Source organism: Diceros bicornis, chromosome 6, assembly GCF_020826845.1.
Source record: "Diceros bicornis minor isolate mBicDic1 chromosome 6, mDicBic1.mat.cur, whole genome shotgun sequence".
Lineage (NCBI taxonomy): Eukaryota > Metazoa > Chordata > Mammalia > Perissodactyla > Rhinocerotidae > Diceros > Diceros bicornis.
In genome coordinates this window covers 20,847,975-20,868,982 of record NC_080745.1, presented here as the reverse complement: position 1 = coordinate 20,868,982, position 21,008 = coordinate 20,847,975, and the positions used below count along the sequence as shown (strand labels likewise).

The window sequence follows — 21,008 nt, the reverse complement described above, 5'->3', positions numbered from 1 at the left end:
TGACGTTTTAGTCAACAACAAACCGCATATATGACGGTGGTCCCATAAGATTAGTACCATACAGCCTAGGTGTGTACTAGGCTATACCATCTATGTTTGTGTAAGCACACTCTATGATGTTTGCACAACAATGAAATTGCCTAACAACATATTTCTTAGAACGTACCTCCATTGTTAAGCAATGTGTGACTGGGTAAGAAAGTCCCTTTTATAGACCAAGTAGAGAGAATACAAAATTCATTCCTCCAAGAGGTTGTATATGAGTAAAAATATATAAAGAAGTTCAAGCAGTGTTTTTTTTTTTTTTTTTGTGAGGAAGATCAGCCCTGAGCTAACATCCGTGCTAATCCTCCTCTTTTTGCCAAGGAAGACCGGCTCCTTTTGCCAATCCTCCTCCTTTTTTTTTTTTCCCAAAGCCCCAATAGATAGCTGTACATCATAGTTGCACATCCTTCTAGTTGCTGTATGTGGGACGCGGGCCCAGCGTGGCTGGAGAAGTGGTGCGTCAGTGCGCGCCCAGGATCCGAACAGGGGCCGCCAGTAGTGGAGCTCACGGACTTAACCGCTAAGCCACGGGCCGGCCCTCAAGCAGTGTTGAGTAAACGAATGGATAATGATTCCATAAAGGCCTCTGGGTGCCATTAAGAACAACTACAGAGCTGATACCACAGTTCTCATTAGGAACGATAGATGGGTGTGTCCCTGTTTGCACATGAATCAGTAAATTCACCTCTATCTAAGTCATCTTCAGCCTGCAGGCTCCCACTTAAAACATTGAGGTACAAGATTATTAACTAGAAAGTCACCATGGGAGCCAGCCCAGTGGCGCAAGAGGTTAAGTGCGCGCACTCCACTGCGCGGCCCGGGGTTTGCCGGTTCGCATCCCGGGTGTGCACCGATGCACTGCATGTCAGGCCATGCTGTGGTGGTGTCCCATATAAAGTGGAGGAAGATGGGCACGGGTGTTAGCCCAGGGCCAGTCTTCCTCAGCAAAAAAAAGAGGAGGACTGGCAGATGTTAGTACAGGGTTGATCTTCCTCACAAAAAAAAAAAAAAGAAAGTCACTATGGTGAAGGCGGCAGTGTGGCTTTCCTGTTAACTAGTTATTTATAATAAATTACAATAATGTGTTCCCTCCCTTTTGGATTCAAAGATAACTCATGTGATCTGAAATAATTATTAAGTTGAGCATCTTTAAAAAGTGAACTGCATACACTTTAAAAGGGTAAAAAGGGTAAATTTTATAGTATGTGAATTACATCTTAATTTTTAAAAAGTGAATTGCATTTTTATAAACTTAGACATGTTTAATTTGAAGCCAAAATTTGAGACATTAGCAAAATGATTTGGCTTACTGTAGGTTTTTTTAGGAAAATTTTGTCAAAGGAATAAACAGAATTCTTTTTCCTGTGGTTTGACTAGTCTCAAAACGTTCTCAGGAAGTCAGTCAAGATTTTTTTTCTAATGACCCAATATGACTTTTTAGGTAGTTATAAAACCATCCTCACCTTGATAGGCTAAAAACATTTTTGTGAAAGGAGGCATCCTGACCAGGAAGTGAAGCACAGTGCCGCTGTTAGAATAGTGGGAGCCGTAGTGGTAGGGCTGCACGGGAGGCATGGGGTCATCTTCCCTAGCTCCTTTGCGGTATTCCTCCTCCAAGTACTGAAGGAAACAGAGAATCAGAGAGAATTCATGAGAGTGAGCTCCAGGGAAAGCTGGAAAAGCCTAGCTCGTTTTCCTTTCTATCCTTCTCTACTACCCCTTTGACGCCATTCTCCATGGCTTGCCCTCCCACTGGTGTTCAGACCCCAGCCACCTTCAGCATCTGGGAGTCTCCTCTTTGGTGCCCTGCTCAGGCATGTACACTCGAGAAGCATCACACAGTCTGCACCTTTACTCTCTCATTCCCTCATAGAAAACCCACCTGTTCTGCACCCTACCTCCCAGCACTCTGGCTCTCAACTAACAGCTCATGATGTCTAAGTTGATCAAGTGCTCAAATGAGAGCTGCTACTATCACTAGAGACATCTGCATTTTAAAAGAGGGTTTCAAAATGTAATGCTATGTCCTTTACAGAAATGCTTTTCTAGCAGTGGAAAGCAATAGAAATGTACAAACTATATCATATTATTGGAATTCTTAGGTATTAATATAACATTTTATGGCCGCTTTGCAGTGTAGTTACACAGATAAAAAAGAATATGGTGATTTTTCACTAATCTTATCTTCCCATCATACAGTAGGAAGCTCAACCAAATATTTAATATCTGTCACTATTCTCATCTCCCATAGCTTCTGTCTGGCTCTGATAACAAAGTCAGGTGATAGTGAATTTTCGGAGTCACTTCTTGATTGTCATAGCACTGCCTCATTATTAACTGCAGAAGAATCAAGCAGTGACAGCTATAAGATGCTTGGAGGGATCCTTCTGGAACTGTGACATAAAATAATGTGGCGAATATGAGAAAATTGCTTTAGCCACTCCCACTTGATACTGTTGTAAAGAATGCAACACGTGGCTAATGAGTTTTCTTGAATTTCCAACAGAATTCCATTAATATTAATTTCACAGAAATAGGTAATTAATTTCTATTTTTAAAGTTTATGGTAAATTTCTGTCAATAAACTAATGCATAATATGCTGAATATGAATAATAAGGGATTATGGTATATTATAAATATGCTGATATTGTTATATAAATAACACTAAGGGATACAAATAGCAGGTCTCTGGAAATGTGGTTTTTATAAGGAATAAAATTATTTACATATTTGAATATAACAATGATTTTATTAGCTTCCAGTTTATGCCACAATAAGTGTATTTCTTTTCCTGGGAAAAGTATTTTCAGAGAATTGAGACAGAGAATAAAATTTAAAATCATATAATGATTTCCAGTTCTCTGTCAATCAAAGCACAAGAAAGTGAAAATCAATACTATAAATTTAAAGTTAGTAAAACACAAGTTTATAAAACAAAACCCCAGTTTTTACCAAAATATGAGGAACAAATAAACCTACCTTGTATGTGTCCACATAACGATCTTCTTTTTCTTTATACTGCACAGCTATAGGCTTAGAGAGATTTCTACAAATGAAGAGATGATGAAAAAAATATCAAGTGTTTTGATACTGTCAGCCTTAAGCTGCCTAGATGTCTGCATCCTGTAAGTAAACAAGTGATCAACAAAATACTCTGCCCTTAGTTTAGTGCTTACACATGTTGCTTTACAACTAACAGTCACCACTTGAAATTATGATTTCATAAACTATTAAGGTAGAGTTTTTCTAAACAGATCCATACCAGTATTAGGAATTCCTGACTTAGGAGTAAACTATACAAGAAGAGCTACTGCTATCCCTCGTCTCCCTGCTTCCTCTGCTTCCTCCAGAACCATTCATAATTGACGCTAATCACGGCAGCTGATTCTTACCAAGCCCTGGAAATTCCTGTCCCAATTTTCCAGACTCTACACCAGCTGGGCAGTGAAGAGTGAAGGGCAGTTTGGACGGGAAATAGGATCATGAGGAGATGCCATGTAATTATTAGGCTAGTTAGTGAAAACTGAAGAAACAACACATGCTTAAAATTGAGATGTGGAGTGGGAGTACTGAAATAGATATTTTGTTATCTAATTTGTAGATGCTAAGTGACACCATTGTGCATGGTGTAGAGAATGAGTGCACCTGTGTGGATGTGCCTGTGCTGGTGTTCACACTGCATCAGGGAGGCAAGAGAACTCAAGGATGAATCCTCACTTTTACAAGGTACAGAGTCAAGTAGCATCCCTGTGTGACACTTCAAAGAGCAAGAGAAAAAGATCCAATGAGGAAGGACAGGATTCCCTGGCTGAGGAGCCATCTGGTCTGGCACCAGGATGGAGGCACCTGGAGTTTCAACATCTGGCACTGTAACTAGATCAACATCAAGATTTGCCCAAATTTCAGTAAGTCAAATGAGGTCTGCTTAGCCAGATGTTGATCTATCTTTTTTTTTTTTAATTATATGCTAGGGATATTGAAATTAGTAATAGTAAACACACTAATTTTATTTTTGAGACTTTTATAATCCTAAAAACTTCATTAAAAAGTAAAAACAGTTTCATAGAATAGATACAAATTCATTTCTCAAAAGAAGAGAAATCATAGGCACCAGGCCCTGTGGTGTAGTGGTTAAGTTTGGCGAGCTGCTTGTTGGCGGGCCAAGTTCGTGGGTTCAGATCGTGGGTGTGGACCTACATCACTTGTCAGCCATGCTGTGGCGGACCCATATACAAAATAGAGGAGGACTGGCACAGATGTTAGCTCAGGGCTAATCTTCCTCAAGCGAAAAACAAAAAAAAAAAGAGAAGACTGGTATCAGATGTTAGCTCAGGGCAAATCTTCCTCAGCAAAGAAATAAAAAATAAAAAAAAAGAAATCATGTTTAAGATCCTGGCATGCATTTTTTTTCTAAATAGCATAAACAGTTATGTTCAACACAAGTAATACTTGTTGCTGTGGTTGAAAAATCAGAAATTACTGATGAGCAAATAGAATAAACCAAAAATCAGCCACATACTATTACCCACAGGTAAAAAATACTCTGGTATATATCTTTCCAGATGTTTTTCTGCTTATCTGTGTACGTATATTCACTTGTTAAATAAAAAGAACATCTTTCTCCACCTATAATATATATTTCTACAATATCATTTTTAATAGCTGCAACATATAACAATTTACTCAAACCTAGTGTTGGGCATTTAGGTTGCTTCTAAATTTTAGCTACTTTAAAAATTGATGTGAGGATTATCTTTATGGCTAAATCTTTGCTTGCAGTGCCAGGCACTGTTATCAGCAATGAACCCGACAGCGTTCTTGCCCACATGAAACTTATTACCAATGCGAACCTTTCTGATAGAGCACACATCCTTAAATATATCCTAAGAAAAAAGTCCTAGAAGTTAAATTGCTTGCACATTTGAAGAGTTCTTTGGTTATATATTGTTAAATTGCCTTTCAGAAAGATTCTGTCTATTGATACCAGTAGTGTATAAATTTAAATGTCCAGCAGCACTGTATAAAAATGTCTAAAAATAAATAATGTGCCATTTGCTCTTTTTAAAATTGACAAATACATTAAACTGAATCTGATTTCTTAAAAACTGTCCGAACTAGGCCTACTATTTAGCAGTTATAATTAAAATACTCTAATATACCAATAGAGTATTTGGAGTCAATTTTTCTTTAAACTAAATAAGAGAATATATATTTTTAAACTAATTAAATAGAATATACCTTCATCAACTAGGGCTAGTTACTCTAAATGCAATTCCTTCAGGAAAGGCAGAAAAATGCTAAATTCTTTTCTTTTAATTGCCAAATTTCAAAAGCAAGGAATTGGTGCCCTAGTTATATCCAATGGTGACCAATGAGTTTAGTTTTGCTTTGTTTTTTTGACATTTAAAAAAGTATCATTAAGTATTTTTTTATTTAAATGTGTTACAATCTATTATAGTCTTTATTCTTTTTGGTGCTCAGATTTTCCTATCTTTGGCAGTGAGACTGACTTCAAGTTGATCCCTGAGTGCTTTATTTTTTTAAATTGTGGTAAAAAACACACAACATAAAATTTACCATCCTAACCATCCTCAAGTATACAGTTCAGTTGTGTTAACCATATTCACACTGTTGTGCAACAGATCTCTAGAATCTTTTCATCTTGCAAAACTGAAACTCTACACCCACTGAACAACTCCCCATTTCCCTCCTCGCACCACCCTGTTCCCCAGCAACCACCATTCCACTCTCTGCCTCTATGAGTTTGACAACTCACATAAGTGGAATCACACAATATTTGTCTTTTCGTGACTAGCTTAATCCACTTAGCACAATGTCCCCAAGGTTCATCTATGTTATAGCGTGTAACAGGACTTTCTTTGTTCTTAAGGCTAAATAACATTCCATTGTATGTATATACCACATTTTCCCCATCCATTCATCCACGGATAGACACCTAGGCTGCCTCCACGTCTTGGGTATTGTGAATAATGCTGCAATGAATATGGGTGTGCAAATTTGCTTTTCAAGGTTTTTGATAAGACTATATTAGTTTCCTTGCTCTCTGATACAATAAAATATTCCAGGCTCATCTTGTATGTTTTCTTCTAATAAACGTAGAAAAAAAATGAGAGAATAGGAAATCACCATTTTGTAACCTCAAGTGAAATAACTGACTCAAGCAATAATCATCAATGAAAGAAACACGTTCAATGAGTGCCTGGACCCATGGATCAATCTGAGCATCATTAGGGCAGGATATCATTTGCATCCTGATATGGAGCAATGTAAAGTTCACACCACCACCTATATAGGATTCTTGCCAAAAAAAGTTGAACCTGAATCTAAGCAAGCCTTTAGAACTAATTTCCAGTCTCTAGGAAACATAGAAGCTAGAGGAAAAAGCTAAATACTAACATGGGAATGGGGCACATTCTACAAGATAAATGACCTGTTTTTTTCAACAAACCATGTCAGGAAGAAGGAAAGAGAAAAATAAAAAAAAGTGAAGGCTGTTCTAGATGTATATCTTTAGAAACATAGCAACCAAAGGTGACATTGGGCCTGATTTAAGCAAATCAACTATAAAAAGACATCTGTGATATAAGTAAGGGACATTTAAAAATGAACTGGATAGTAGATGATACTATAAAATTATTAATTTTCTTAGATGTGATAATGGTGTGGTTATGTAAGTAAATGTTCTATTTTTTTTCTAAAGAGGTATGTACTAAAGAACATAGAATTGACATAAGACATCTGTGATTTGTCTTAAATAAAAAGAAAAAAAGATGATGCAAGTTCGGCAATTGTTGAGTTGGGGTGATGGACATCTTGGGGTTTATTATATAGTCATTCTATTTTGGTGCATGTTGAAAAATTCTCATGATTAAGAACATTAACAAAATAAATGCAGCATATGGATGAAGCCAAAAGGTGATGATGTTTTTAGTTACCTGTAGACTGATGGATCGTTGAGGTCAAGGGTCTCACTAACATAGTCAGCAAGTATAAATGGGAACACTGGATACTGCATGAGATCATTGAAGGATCGGCCAGCATGTTTGTTTAAGTGAGTCAAATATTCAAAATTTGTAATTTGTCCAGTATACCATAAATTGGTCAGAGCAGTGATGTTGCCATATTCCAGAAGATTAGGAAGGTTATTCATTAGTATATTGTGGTACACAGCATCACGAACCTACAAGGGAAGGAGAAAAAAAAACAAACAGATTTTATTTTTAGGCTTATTGAAACTTTTCTTCATAGAATCTATGATATTATAGGCATATTTATAATCTCAAGTCCTCCAAGAAAATATCTTTTTCCCCCATAACATTAACTGGTGGAGAACTGAGATTCAAATCCAGGTCTTCCTCCAAAGGTTGGGCTCTTAATCACCACATTTTGCTGCCAGAGAAATCTGTTAATAAGAAACTAAGAAAAAGTTTGTATAGAAAAGGCACTTATATACAGATCCTAAAAAAAGAAAATTCAATAAAGGAAAAAGAAGAATCTTCATCTAAATAAATGCAACATCAACTAGTAGAAAGAGCAAAGTTTTCTGAATTAGACAGGAATGGTCGTGTTCCTGCTTAAACCCTTTGTGCTGCAGCTATCACATCTGTAATATGGGGGGTAATGATATTTATTTTATGAGAATGAAATGAAATATCCTATGTAAAATAGGATATTCGATTTTCATTACTGATTGAAAACTAATACATAAACTTTTTTAGAGATTCACAGAAGTTCTGTCAAAGGAAAAGGGTATTCTGATTTCTTCTAAAGCAATTAAATGACGATTAGTAATAAATGGAAAAAAATAGACAAGCCAGGCCTCTGCTAAGAACAAATTTAAAATATCCATCTTAAATGTGCATGTGGTTCAGGTATAGGAAGAAGAGCCACAGATGTAGATAATCAGAAATGGGAATAAAAGTAAATGAAAAGAATGAGAAAATGTAGCTATCATTACGGAATAGGCAAGATCACAGAGCGTTTAAGAACCTAAACCTGGAGATCTGTTTCAAAACAATGTGAATATACTTAACACTACTGAACAGTACACTTAAAAATGGTTAAGATGGGGGGCCAGCCCAGTAGCGTAGTGATTAAGTTCGTGCGTTTCGCTTCTGTGGCCTGGGGTTTGCAGGTTCGGATCCCGGGCACAGACAGATGCACCGCTTGTCAAGCCATGCTGTGGCGGCATCCCATATAAAGTAGAGGAAGATGGGCACAGATGTTAGCCCAGGGCCAATCTTCCTCAGCAAAAAGAGGAGGATTGGCAATGGATGTTAGCTCAGAGCTAATCTTCCTCTCACACACACACACACACACACACACACACACACACACACACAAAAATGGTTAAGATGGTGAATTTTATGTCATGTATTTTTAACCACAATTAAAAAAAAAAGAATAAGTTCAAGACAAAAAAAAAACCTAAACCTATACTCTAAATCTGAAGGTTGTCAACTGCTGAAGCTAAGGTTGATGGAAGGGAATTTATGATAGTCTGCATACCAAACTCTGCAAGAAAAAGGAAGCAGCCATTCATTCAACAAATACTTATCGAGCACCTACATACCAGTATGTTCAAGGTGCTGAAGATATAGCACTTAACAAAACAAAGTCCTTACATTCTATTGGAGAGACAACGTTGGATGCTATTAAGTCCTATGGAGTAAAGTAAAGGAGATAAGGGATGCTGGGGGTAGGAGTGAGAGACAGGTTGCTATTTTATTTAGAGTAGTCAGGGAAGTCTCTCTGATGAGGAGATATTTGATCAGGGAACTTGAAAAAAGTGAGAGAGTGAGTCATGTGCATTTCTAAGAAGAAAAGCATTCCAGGCAGCACTCCTAGGAGCAGTAAGTGCAAAGGCCCTGAGGCATCAGTGTGTCTGCCATATTTAAGGAAAAGAAAGTCACCATCAATGGAGTAGAGAGAGTGAGGGATAGAATGGTAGAAGATAAGGACAGAGAGTTAACAAGGTGCCAGATCATTCAATGCTTTTATTAGGCTATTGTAAGGACTTTGGCTTTAATGAAGTGACACAGGAAGTGATTGGAAGGTTTTGAGCAGAGGAATGGTGTGATCCCACATATGTTAGCTGCTGTGTTGAGAGGAGTCTGAAAGAGGGGGGAGTATGGAAGCAGGGAGGCCAGTTAAGAGGCTATTATAACGATTTAGGCAAGAGAGGATGGTGGCTTACACCAGGACGGTAGCAGTGGAAGTTGCCAGATTCTAGACGTATTTTGAGGGGAGAGCCAACAGGACTTACCGATAGAGTAGATGTGCAAGATGGGAGAATAAGAGGAGTCTAGGATAATCCCAAGGTTTTTGGCCTGGGCAATCAGAAAATTGGAGTTGCCGTTTACTGAGATGGGGAAAACTATCGAGAGATTTTTGGGGAAAGATTAGAAGTTCAGTTTTGAACATGTTAAATTTGAGATGCCAATTAGACTTCCAAGCGGAGAAGTCAAGTAGGGAGAAAACATTTGAGTGTGGCAGTCAGGGGAGAGGTTTGGGTAGGAATATAAATTTGTAAGTTGTTGGACTACAGATAGTATTTAAAGTCACAAGACTGGATGAGAAGAGAAGAGGTCTGAAGAATGAGCCCTGAAACACTCCGAGGAAGCATCTGTGAACAAGACTGAGAAGGAATGGCTGGTGAGGTAAAAGGAAATGTAAGAGGAGCTGATAACCCAGAAGTCCAGTGAGGAAGGTTTTTTTTTTCTTTTAAGAAAGAATAATCAGCTGTGTCAAATGCTGCTGATAGGTCAAGTAAGATGGGGACTAAGAAATATAACCATAGGGTTTAGCAACATGGAGGTCACTGTGACCCAGGCCAGAGAAGTTATAGGTGGAATGGTGAGAAGAAATTCTGACTGGAGCATTTCAAAAGAGAATAGGAGGGCAGGAATTGGAGGCAGCAAGCATATAATTTTTCCAAGAGGTTTCCTATAAAGGAGAGCAGACAAATAGCAGCTGAAGAGATGTGGGGGTCAAGAAAGGGTTTGTCAGGGCTGGCCCTGTGGCGCAGTGGTTAAGTTCACGCACTCTGCTTCAGCAGCCCAGGGTTCGTAGGTTTGGATTCTGGGCGTGGACCTACACACCGCTTGTCAAGCCATGCTGTGGTGGCGTCCCACATACAAAGTAGAGGAAGATGGGCACAGATGTTAGCTCAGGGGCCAACCTTCCTCACCAAAAAAAAAAAAAAAGAAAGGGTTTGTCAAAAATGGAGTCTACCATCAAGTTTAAACCATTCTCTTCAGGTTGGTTATGTGTTCATTCATTTACTTTTTACAGATACAGTCACTTTGGGGAATCAGAATTTAATACAGTTTTGGAGGACAAAAATAATCCTAATATAACCAAGCATTTACTTTAATTAGGACTAAGACATAAGGCAATTTTTATTTGATTTCAGAAACAGTGAATTAAAGTTTAGGCAAGTTAAACCTTCATATAATCAGTATGAGTATAGTTACACTGGTCCCATGATCACTTCAAAAAATATATATTTATTAATAAAGCTGAATTTACCTTGGTGTTATCAAATGCTAATAGGAGCGTTCTGCCATTTGTTAAAAAGATTTCTACAGCATTATCTCTCAATTGCCACCAACGCTTGTGAACTTCTTTAATTTCTTCATATGTCCAGGAAAATGATGCTGGTTCCAATTCTCCCTGAAGGTTCTAAGACAAAAGAAATAGATGAGATTATCTGCTTCACATGAAATATAAATAATCATTTTAATTTTAGATTTTTAAAAATTATCAAAATGAGATGAAAAATCTTTCTTTTGTGGCAAAATGGCAGATAAGATTCTGTGAAAATCTTCCCACTACTAAACACTTCAAAATTCTGGGTAAAATTTAAGAAATTAAAAAAAGATTAATAGACTTTATTTTTATTATTTTTTTAATAGATTTATTTTTTAGAGCAGTTTTAGGTTTACAGAAAATTAAACAGATAGTACAGAGAGTCCCCATGTATCCTCTCTCCACGCTCAGTTTCCCTATCGTTAACATCTTATATTAGTGTGGTACGTTTGCTACAAGTGATTAGCCAGTACTGAATACATTATTCTTAACTAAAGTCCTTAGTTTACATTAGGGTTCACTCTTGATGGTGTACATCTCTGTGGGTTTTGAAAAATGTTTAATGAAATGTATCCACCATTACAGTTTCACACAGAATAGTTTCACTGTCCTAAAATTCCCTTGTGCTTCGTTCTCCCTTCCTCCCTCCGAATTCCTGGCAGTTACTCATCTCTTTACTGTCTCTATAGTTTTCCCTTTTCCAGAAGGTCATATAGTTGGAATCACACAGTATGTAGCCTTTTCAGACTGACTTATTCTACTAAGCAAATATTCTTTTAAATATAGACCTGAGCTTGTAAGAAAGTAAGCGAAATGAAATCCCCAGGAGTCAGAAATAAAGAGAAATTTGAAAAACAGCTATAAGGAGGAAGTGACACTTTGACCAATCAGTTGTGTATGTGTTCACATGCACACACCCCAGTTGCAGAAACTAAGTGACTTAGGTTAACATCCACTTGAGGACAGAAGATGAGGCCTTGGGTTCTCTGAATCACAGTGTGGAACTGAAATTCCCTCAGAAAGCTAAAACTCGTGAAGGGATATGTTCCCAATGAAAAAGTAGAAAAACAAACGTGCCTATCAATAAAGAGGAATAACCAGCAAGCTTGTCTCTTTTGGCCTGCGGTCTGGCTGGAAAACAGAAAAAAAGCCTCTCCCTGAGAATTCATAACTGTGGGCCTGCTCTCACATGGATACGGGTTAAAATCAGCCTATCTGCACGGCGTGGGAACTCCCAAGCTGTGAAACACAGTTCCCATGCCCCTGAATCACCTAGCAAAGGCAAAGCAGAGTCTCTTGCAACTAACGCTGCACTGCTGCAAATACAGCCCCACTGAATGTAAGCTCACAAACCAGCACGTACCAAACAGCTACATTCCCCTTCTATGTGGTTGGCAGAAGAAGTAAGATGACGAAGTGACCAAGGGAAGGCTGGATCTCCTGGAGAGCATTAGTCCTAGCCCCACATTCTAGAATGAAGAGTTACGGGCATAGGTCCTGCACTTCCTACCATCACTGGGCCCTTCCCAAAGTAGAAAATCAGGAGAAACTTAAAAAAGCACATCTAAGCTTTTGTAAACTGCAGTTGATTACATGAATTATGTTACTCGATGCTTTTAATAGAGAATTCATGAAAAAAGCTTCTACCAAAATTTAAAACTAGTTAGAATTTATCTCGTCAAATAAACCTGCATCCTAGTTTGTTTTTTTTCATTAGTTTTCCCTTTTGGAAAACTGCATGTCCTTACTCTTTTGTATTGGCTAACAGGAAGCTGAGAGCAAAACTCAGAACTCAGTTGCAGTAACTACCTGATCCCAGGCTCTACATCTTTCCAAAACCTTATTTAAAAATCTTAAACTTTGAATTGCCCTGCTTTAAGTGTGTTTTACTATTGTATTGGGTCTCAACTAATTTTTAGATGTAGAGGTAAGAAATATATTACAAATAAAATAAAATATTTTAATGAAAATGTAATATTCTCATACTTAAAAGCAAATTCCTCCTTGTTTAGTTTCGACATTCATTCATTCATTCAATTCAACATACATTAAGTTTCTATGGGCAAAGTGCTCTGCATGAAATAAATCTGTACAGGACAAAAAGGGGGTATGGGATATTTGTATACACATTTAAAATGCAAAGTAACAAATGTCATATAAGAAGTAAGAACAAATGCTACAAAAGTACAGAGGAAGGAAGGCTCCTTCAATCTACTAAAAAGCAAAGGTATTTTTAGGAGAGTTTTAAGGGGGAAAATATCACTTTTTGGACCCAGAAAAATGTTGGCTCATGTATCAACTGTTAAATTCCTTGGTTGCTAAAAAGATACATCTTGAAAAATAACATCACTATACTTTTACTAGTATAGTTTCTTTGTTGGGATAATTCTGTGGTAATTGCTATATAAATCGTGAAAGAATGCCTATTAAATTTTTTTGGTTATACTAAATATTTTCATGAATTTTTTTCACAGTATTTGTTTTACAACCAAATTCTATGTTTTCACTCATTAATTTCTTTTAAATCAAATATGTATTCATTGTTAAACCGCACATAACCTTATTTAGTGTATCCTTAGGAATTCCTGGCTTTAGAACTTTTTGAAACAAAAAGCCTTATTTCTCCTATTACAGGGATCTCAAAACAGTATTTTAATGGCATACAAGCTAATTAAAACGGACAAAAAGCTTTACTATACAAAAATGTGAATTAAGAGTCTTTTTTATTTCTTAATGTGAATTAAGAATCTTTTTTATTTTCTGGTTAATATTAGTATTTCCAGAAGAATAAAAATTATGATTACTAAGCTAAGTGAATATCAGGATTACTTAAGCTATTCAATTATATATTTTCCTTTCTTTATGAAGGCAAATGTATTTAATAGTAGACTGGGAGTCAAGGAGTAGTTATTTGTTGCTACAGAGGACAGTGATAACAAAGAATGGACATAAACTGAAATAACAGGAGCACTTCAGAATTTGACTCCTAGTGCTAACTGCTATGACACTCAGACCATAAGCCAAAGGAGATGGCATGGTCTTCTTTTTAAAATTAGCTTTAAAAAAATGTTTGGAATTCAGACCAATCTACATATAGAGAGACAATAAATGAACTCTAATAGTTCTACTTGCTTTCTGGTTATACTGAATTTATACATTTTGGGAATTTGTCTAGATTTATATAAGTGCAAACTTAAGCCTCTACTCACCGAACTCTCAATTGTATCAGAAGCATTATCTTCCACAAAATACATTCCACATTTACCTGCAGAAAATAACTGGATATGAGTTTTAAAATGTATGTGCACTATTACCTTGTACGGTTAAAAGCATGACCTCTGGAGTCAGGTGGCCTAAATTTGAATCCCAGCACCCATAGACAGTTCCTGAAATTCAGTGAATATTTTTGAATAGCATCCATGAGCTCTTGGGCAAGCTGTTTAACCTCTTGGTGTCTTATAGTTTCCTTATTAAAAAAATGGGGGCAAGGGACTCTACTTCATAGAGTTACTGTGGGAATTAAATCAGAATGTATGTAAAATGCTTATTAATAGTGCCTGGCACTCAGTGCTAAAAAAATGTTGGCTATTTATTATTACCAGTATTCTTCTTATGTTACTAGCACATTCATTTGCTTTATTTTGTCACACATTAACTGAAGTCAAGTTGTAAAATCTTCTAGCAAAAGAGTAATCCTTAATTATTTTGCTGACTTAAACACTCAATAGGGTAGAACAGGCCTTAAAAGATAGCCCCCCTTTTTTTCCTGCTTCATAGGCTGTTGTTAACACATACCCCTACAGCATGTATCCAAATGGTAGGAACTCTCTGGAGCTCTGCACTGCGTGCTGGTCACCCTTGAGTACTGGTATGCTGGCTCAGAGAGGGGCACTATCTCCACCCTTGTAACTGTGGGGCTCAGTCGTGGCAAGCTTGAAGCTCCACATCTTGGGCCTCGGAGGCTGTAGCTTTAGCCTATACCAGTAACTCTCAAATTTGAGGGTGCATCAGAATTGCTGGAGGGCTCATCAAAATGCAGATTGCTGGGCCCCATCCACAGGGTTTCAGGCTCAGTAGGTCTGGGCCGGGGCCTGAGAATGTGCATTTCTAAGAAGTTCCCATGTGAAGCTGATGCTCCTGATTTGGGGATCACGCTTGGAGAACAACTGGCCTACCGCATACAAATTGGTTCTTTAAGGGAATAGAGACCAAGTGGTACAACTTCATTCCTTCATATCTTGAGGAAAAGATTTCTCACCAAATGTAACTACATAGGTATCCATGGATCAACAATCTTGGCCTTTCTCTCAGAAGCATAATAGAAAATCTAAATTATGAACAATCTCAAGGTGGATATATTTCTTATGCATAGGTATATCTGTTAAAACAGTAGGCATATAAGTATACCAATAATTCTTCAATTTAAAAATCAAAATTGGTATATAATAAAAGGAATGATTAAATATAAAAATGTATACTCATGAAGAAAGCCAACTTTATAAAAATTAAAATGCTATTCTTGTGCTTTTCAGAAAATGAGATTGTCATTTCTTCACATTCATGAAGATATGCATCATACATGACGTTAGGGCAAAATAACCTACGTGATGTTAGAGAAAATTTATCTGATTTAATGGCAGTGTGTCAAACAATGCTTCAAACTATCTAAGAATATAATACAGCAGGGTGAATATGTGTAAAACTCTTCAAAATGTGACTTACCTAATAACAATTCACCAGCTGTCTCTCTAGATGGTGCAACACTGATACATCTTCGATTCACTCTGTGAAAACATATTTAAAACTACTAAGATTAAATGTTTTGACCAGTTTTAGAGAGTGTAAGCTTTATTTTATATAGTAAAAGATTTCATCAAATCAGACTAGAGTTTTAAAAGCATGAGAAGTCTTGTCCAAACCCACATGAAAATATTATCCCATTTTTTAATGTTCTAGTAGAGGAGAAAATGACTGAAACTTTAAAAAAAGACTAATAATCTCTATGCCCTGTATATAGAATACAGGGATTCAATTATTTAAAAGAGATGTCAATATTTTATATTTTCCAGTAAATAAGCAAACATTGGTTCATACCTCTGATATTTCAAACACATAAAAGAAGCCTAGTATTCTAGGAAAAAGAGGATTTTGAGTCAGAAAAGTTCATCTACTCTTTAGTCAAGTCACCTATCTTCTTTGTGTCTCAGTTTTTCATCTGTAAAATGGGCATGATAATAACTACCACCACAAAATTAATGACAATACTATCAATAGTTAACATAGACTGACCCATTTAATACTTAACAATACTATGATACTTTGGGTGTGATTATCTTCCTCATGTAACAGATAAGGAAACTGAGACTGAGAGGCTAAGTAACTTGCCCAAGATCAGACAGGTAATAAAAGGAGGAACCAGAATTTGAACCTTTAATCACTATACTAGATTGTCTCTTGATGATGCCACTGGCAGCACCATCTAATTCACAGATCTGTTAGAAAAGTCAACTAGGAAAATATATGTACGCAAACAAGGGCCACAGCATGATGACTGAAGTCCAATGAGTCCTTGCTATCAAAAATGTCTTTTCCTTTTGGATTTTGGCCATTCAACCTTGTCCTCTCTTGAGCCATGTTTAGGACATTTCCTAAAACCACAGCATTATCTAAAATAAATATTACATAAACACTACAATAAACCTAAAATCTTTTAACTCCTTCAACAAAAGAGAGAACATCTTATGATTCAAATTTACCTTATAGACTCACTTGCAGCTTTGTCTTTTACAGTAGAAGAGAAAGAAGAATGAGTTTTGTCTTCAAATAGGTAAGAGAGTGGTGGCTTGACCACATCTGTTGAGGAAAAAATACATATTATCTTTATCTAATGACCGTAGTTATCTGCTATATTTATATGTTGAGTCAAGAAGCCACTATTACCTCCTGATTTTTGTCTATCCCTAAGGAGATACTTATTTGGAATAGTTAAGTAACATCTCTGTAAACGCCTCCTCTCTCGATTTGGCCCTTCTGTTGGATCCAACTGCCATGAAGTTGGATAGTAGATGGGGTCATACCAGACTGCTCTGCAAGTGAAAATAAAAGAATGTTTTAAGTGGCAATCTGAAGTGCTTGTAGCTTTTAAAAAAATCATTATAAAGACTGAACAAATAAATCAAAATGGATCTATTCAATTAAAAAACCCAGCTGTTTATATAATTAGATTAGGGAATGCATTTACACAGTATAAAAGAATGACACAAAAAAATAAGTGCCCTTCTGCTCCTGAATCCTAGTCTCCCAGTTCCCCACCTGGAGGCATGCTCTGCTACCAGGTTCTTGTATCTATTAAATTTTAAAAAGATATATCATGACTACCATGAATGCTTCAGCAACATGTATGCTTTAGCAATACATTAGACTTAACATGGCTAGCTAAAGAAAAAATCCATTTTCCAAATTAAGTTTTCACATTTCCTATTTTGCCTACTAGCTAATGTAACAAATAAAATTAGTTCTTTTTTTAGTATAAATCACATTTCTTAAAATGTTTAAATATAAATTAATATTTTACTGTTTTTTCTTTTTTTTCTTTTCCCCCCAAAGCCCCAGTAGATAGTTGTGTGTCATAGCTGCACATTCTTCTAGTTGCTGTATGTGGGACGCGGCCTCAGCTTGGCCGGAGAAGCGGTGCGTCGGTGCGCGCCCAGGATCCGAACCCGGGCCGCCAGCAGCGGAGCGCGAGCACTTAACCGCTAAGCCACGGGGCCGGCCCATAAATTAATATTTTAAAAGAAAGAAAATAGTATAACTGTATTAAATATATTTTTAGAAATAGATAAGAGAAAAAAAATCACCCTTAATCCTACTACCCTAAACACACCAACATACTGCTAGAGTATTTTCTCTCATTTTTAAAAATTGCAGTTATAATTATTATGTATATACATTTCTATACCCTGCCTTCTTGCACTAAATACATTATAATCTTTATCATCATCATTTAAAATGGCTGTCTAATATTGCAGAGTGAATACATCATAATGTATTTAACCCTATTACTATTATTATATATTTAAGTTGCTTCCAATTTATTCACTAGCACAAATAATGCAGAGATGAAACCTTTATGTTTATTGCCTTTCCATATTTTGAATATTTTCCTTAGGATAGAATCACTAAAAATAGGATCACTGGCGCTAGAAATAAAATGTTTGTAGGGTTTCTGACATATATTATCAGATAAAGTGTACAATGCCACCAAACCTTTGACCAGAGACTAGGATACATTTCTTCCTGCTGTGGATAATAGCACCTAAAAAAATTTTGTAACATAAAAGTTAAATATGGTATCTAAAGGTTTTAAAAAACCAAATTAGCCTCTAGCCATATTGGATATCTCCCCATATGTTTATTAATTGTATTTGTCTTATGTGAAGAGTGTATTTGTGTCTTTTGCTCATTCAAACTTTTGAGATCTTAATATTTTACTTTAAAACATACATGAATTTTTAAAACAATAAAAATATTAACGCTTTGACACATTTGTTGAAAATAAATTTTCATGTTTTGTTGTTGTTATGGTTGTTAAATACACTGTAAAAAATTAAAGTTCAAATCCATTCATTTCCTCTTTGTAGCTTCTTCTATTGTATTTGAGCTTCGAAAGTTATCCATCCATCAAAGAGTTGATACACACACTATTTTCTTCTACTTTATAAACTCTTTTCTTTCCTCCCCAAAGCCCCAGTACGTGGTTGTATATCCTAGTTGTAAGTCATTCTAGTTCTTCCATGTGAGTTGCTGCCACAGCATGGCAACTGACAGATGGGTGGTGTGGTTCTGCAACGGAGAAGCAAACCCAGGCCACTGAAGCGGTGAGTGCCAAACTGTAACTACTAGGCCATTGGGGCTGGCTCACTTTATAAACTTTTTGAGTTTAATTCTTTTGTTCACCTGGAATTTGCTTTAGTGTATAATGTTTAGTGTATTTTAGCACCCCAAAGTCATACTAATCAGTTATCTTAACCAAATTCAGAGAATAATTTCCCTCTTTTTGTTACTTGTGATGCATCTTTTAAATTAGATTATTAAAGTCTTAGCTAGAAAAAGATCTATTTCCCAACTATCCTGTTTCAGTGATTTCTCTAGTCTTTTGCAAAGACCATATTTAAAAATTAAAACCAATATACAGATTTTACTATCTGGAAGAGCTAATGCCTCTCTCTCTCATTACTTTTTTCCCCCCAAGAATTAAAAAAAAATATTCTCATAGAATTATTCTTCAAGATGAAATAAATCAAAAATGATTAAACAAAGAATATTTAAAGCAATGAAATAAAGTTATGAATCTTTATTTTGGAAGAATTATATATGATGTTTAACATCAATATATAAAATACTCATGAAGACGACCTCAAATGTCCTCCCATTTAGCTTACCGATCATGCGTCAGTTGTTGGATAAGTTCCTGCCAATGTCTGCTGGCACTCAGATCTACTTTATACATTCCTCTGATATGCTGGATCACCTTTTTTCTCTCAATTCCTTGGGAGAGAGACACTGCCTGGGTGATATCTGCAGCTATTTTAGATATATCCTTTGATTTTGAATCGAGACGCTGAAAGAGACTAAACAAACAAGAAGATCGTCTATAAATTAAGCATATGTGGAACATTAAATACATATCAAAACAGGATACTTTAAAACTAAAAGTATATATGAAATCTAGTGGATTCCTAAAAGACATGACTTCTAGAACACATAAAATCCTACCTTTGTTGATTATTGTTAACTCTTTTCTGCCAGGTGGCTTTATTTACACCTTCTTCAGTTTCATATTTCTTTTGTTCCTAAAAGATTTGGATAATAATATACCATACAAAACTTATTATTTATAATTTAACATTGGCACAGAGCCCAACAAACTAATTTTAAAACCAAGTTAACACAGGAAAAAATATTATCCCCAAGAGACCAGAATATTAAAATATATTAACCACTTAAATAATGTTATAATTCCCCTTTGTTTCCATACAATTTGGGTCACAGCAATTAGGGCAGAATAGTTACCCAGGGTTGCCAAACCTGATGGGTTTGCATAGTTGCTTGCTTCCCTATTTTACTTTTTCATTAAAGAACCCATAACTCAAGCCTTATGCTTCAACTTGCTTATCACTATAAAAATCTTTCCTTCACTGAAAGCTACTGAAAACAGAAAAGGAGGAATATAGAGAATAAAACACTCCTTAAAATAAGCCCATTTTTTCTCTTATAGTAAAAAAGCAATATAAAGTAAAAAAGAGTTATTTCAAATTCATCATCAATGATACTCTATGACAAAAAAAAAAATCTTTCAATCGCTCTTTAATTATATTCAATGGGATTGCCTAAGAAACAGTTATGGTGTCACTGACTCACCTCTTTGATCATTTTAACAAGGTCTGATTTTGTTGGTGCACTAGGAGGGATGCACTTATGACCACATAACTTTAAAGCATTCATAAGCAGTTCTGCTGTGTCTAGTTCTTCTTCAGTCAATTCATCTTGGTGATTATGTATCAACTCTGACAAATACAAAACTAACTTGGCTCCATGCTTTAAAAAAAATTAATAATTTTTTTAAGTAATAAAGAATTTTTTGTCTTTTACATTTAAATTATTTAACAGTAATTAAATTAAATTATATTGCTAGATTTATTTGGTTAGACCGGGTTTGAATAAATCAGCTAAGAAAGACATTTTGGGGACAAGTGAAGAAATTTGATTATGCACTGGATATTTGATGACATTAGGGTATATGCTAATTTTGTTAGGTATAATAACGTTGTTATGGTTACAGAAGAAAATGTCTTTTGAAAAATGTTGTGATTTCTATAATTTACTTTAAAATACTTCAGAAAAAGAAGAAACGATGCCAATATGATAAAAATGTTACCAATTGTTAAATCTAGGTGATGGTTATATGGTATTCATTATACTATTCTCTCTACTTTTCTTAGTATGTTTGAAAATTTTCATTGTAAAAGGCAAAAACAAAAAAAAAGGAAGGAAGAAAAGAAAAAAAACAAGGAAAAGAAAAGCAAGCGAGCAAGCTTTTAGGGAAAGAATTGGGAGAGGATTTGCTGAACGAATACAGGAAATAAGCTTGGGATAAAAGAAAATAATTCTTGGTTCTTCTCATAGAAAAACTGAACTGGAAGGGAAACTTTTCTTTAAACTTTAAGGTAAGAGAATTATGCTTATTTATTCTTTCTCCTTTGATTTCGCTGGGTATAGTAGAAGTTAGTGAACATTCCAGAACAAAAGCCTATCTTTGCATTAGCTTATAAGCATTGACCACTCAGGAGAA

General features: G+C 35.8%; 1 protein-coding gene across 1 annotated transcript in view; it reads right to left on the bottom strand.

The window, feature by feature from the left end:
* The window catches only part of LYST (lysosomal trafficking regulator), a 179,766-nt gene that overhangs the window by 41,162 nt on the left and 117,596 nt on the right, over positions 1–21,008 (bottom strand). Inside the window, exons 33-43 of the mRNA XM_058542978.1 lie at positions 20,078–20,254; positions 19,433–19,509; positions 19,099–19,287; positions 16,598–16,743; positions 16,414–16,510; positions 15,380–15,441; positions 13,867–13,922; positions 10,598–10,750; positions 7,003–7,247; positions 3,026–3,092; positions 1,509–1,665 (exon numbers count right to left, since the gene is read on the bottom strand). Of these exons, the coding sequence (XP_058398961.1) occupies positions 1,509–1,665; positions 3,026–3,092; positions 7,003–7,247; positions 10,598–10,750; positions 13,867–13,922; positions 15,380–15,441; positions 16,414–16,510; positions 16,598–16,743; positions 19,099–19,287; positions 19,433–19,509; positions 20,078–20,254 (1,426 nt within the window). The remainder of the gene's footprint in view (positions 1–1,508; positions 1,666–3,025; positions 3,093–7,002; positions 7,248–10,597; positions 10,751–13,866; positions 13,923–15,379; positions 15,442–16,413; positions 16,511–16,597; positions 16,744–19,098; positions 19,288–19,432; positions 19,510–20,077; positions 20,255–21,008) is intronic.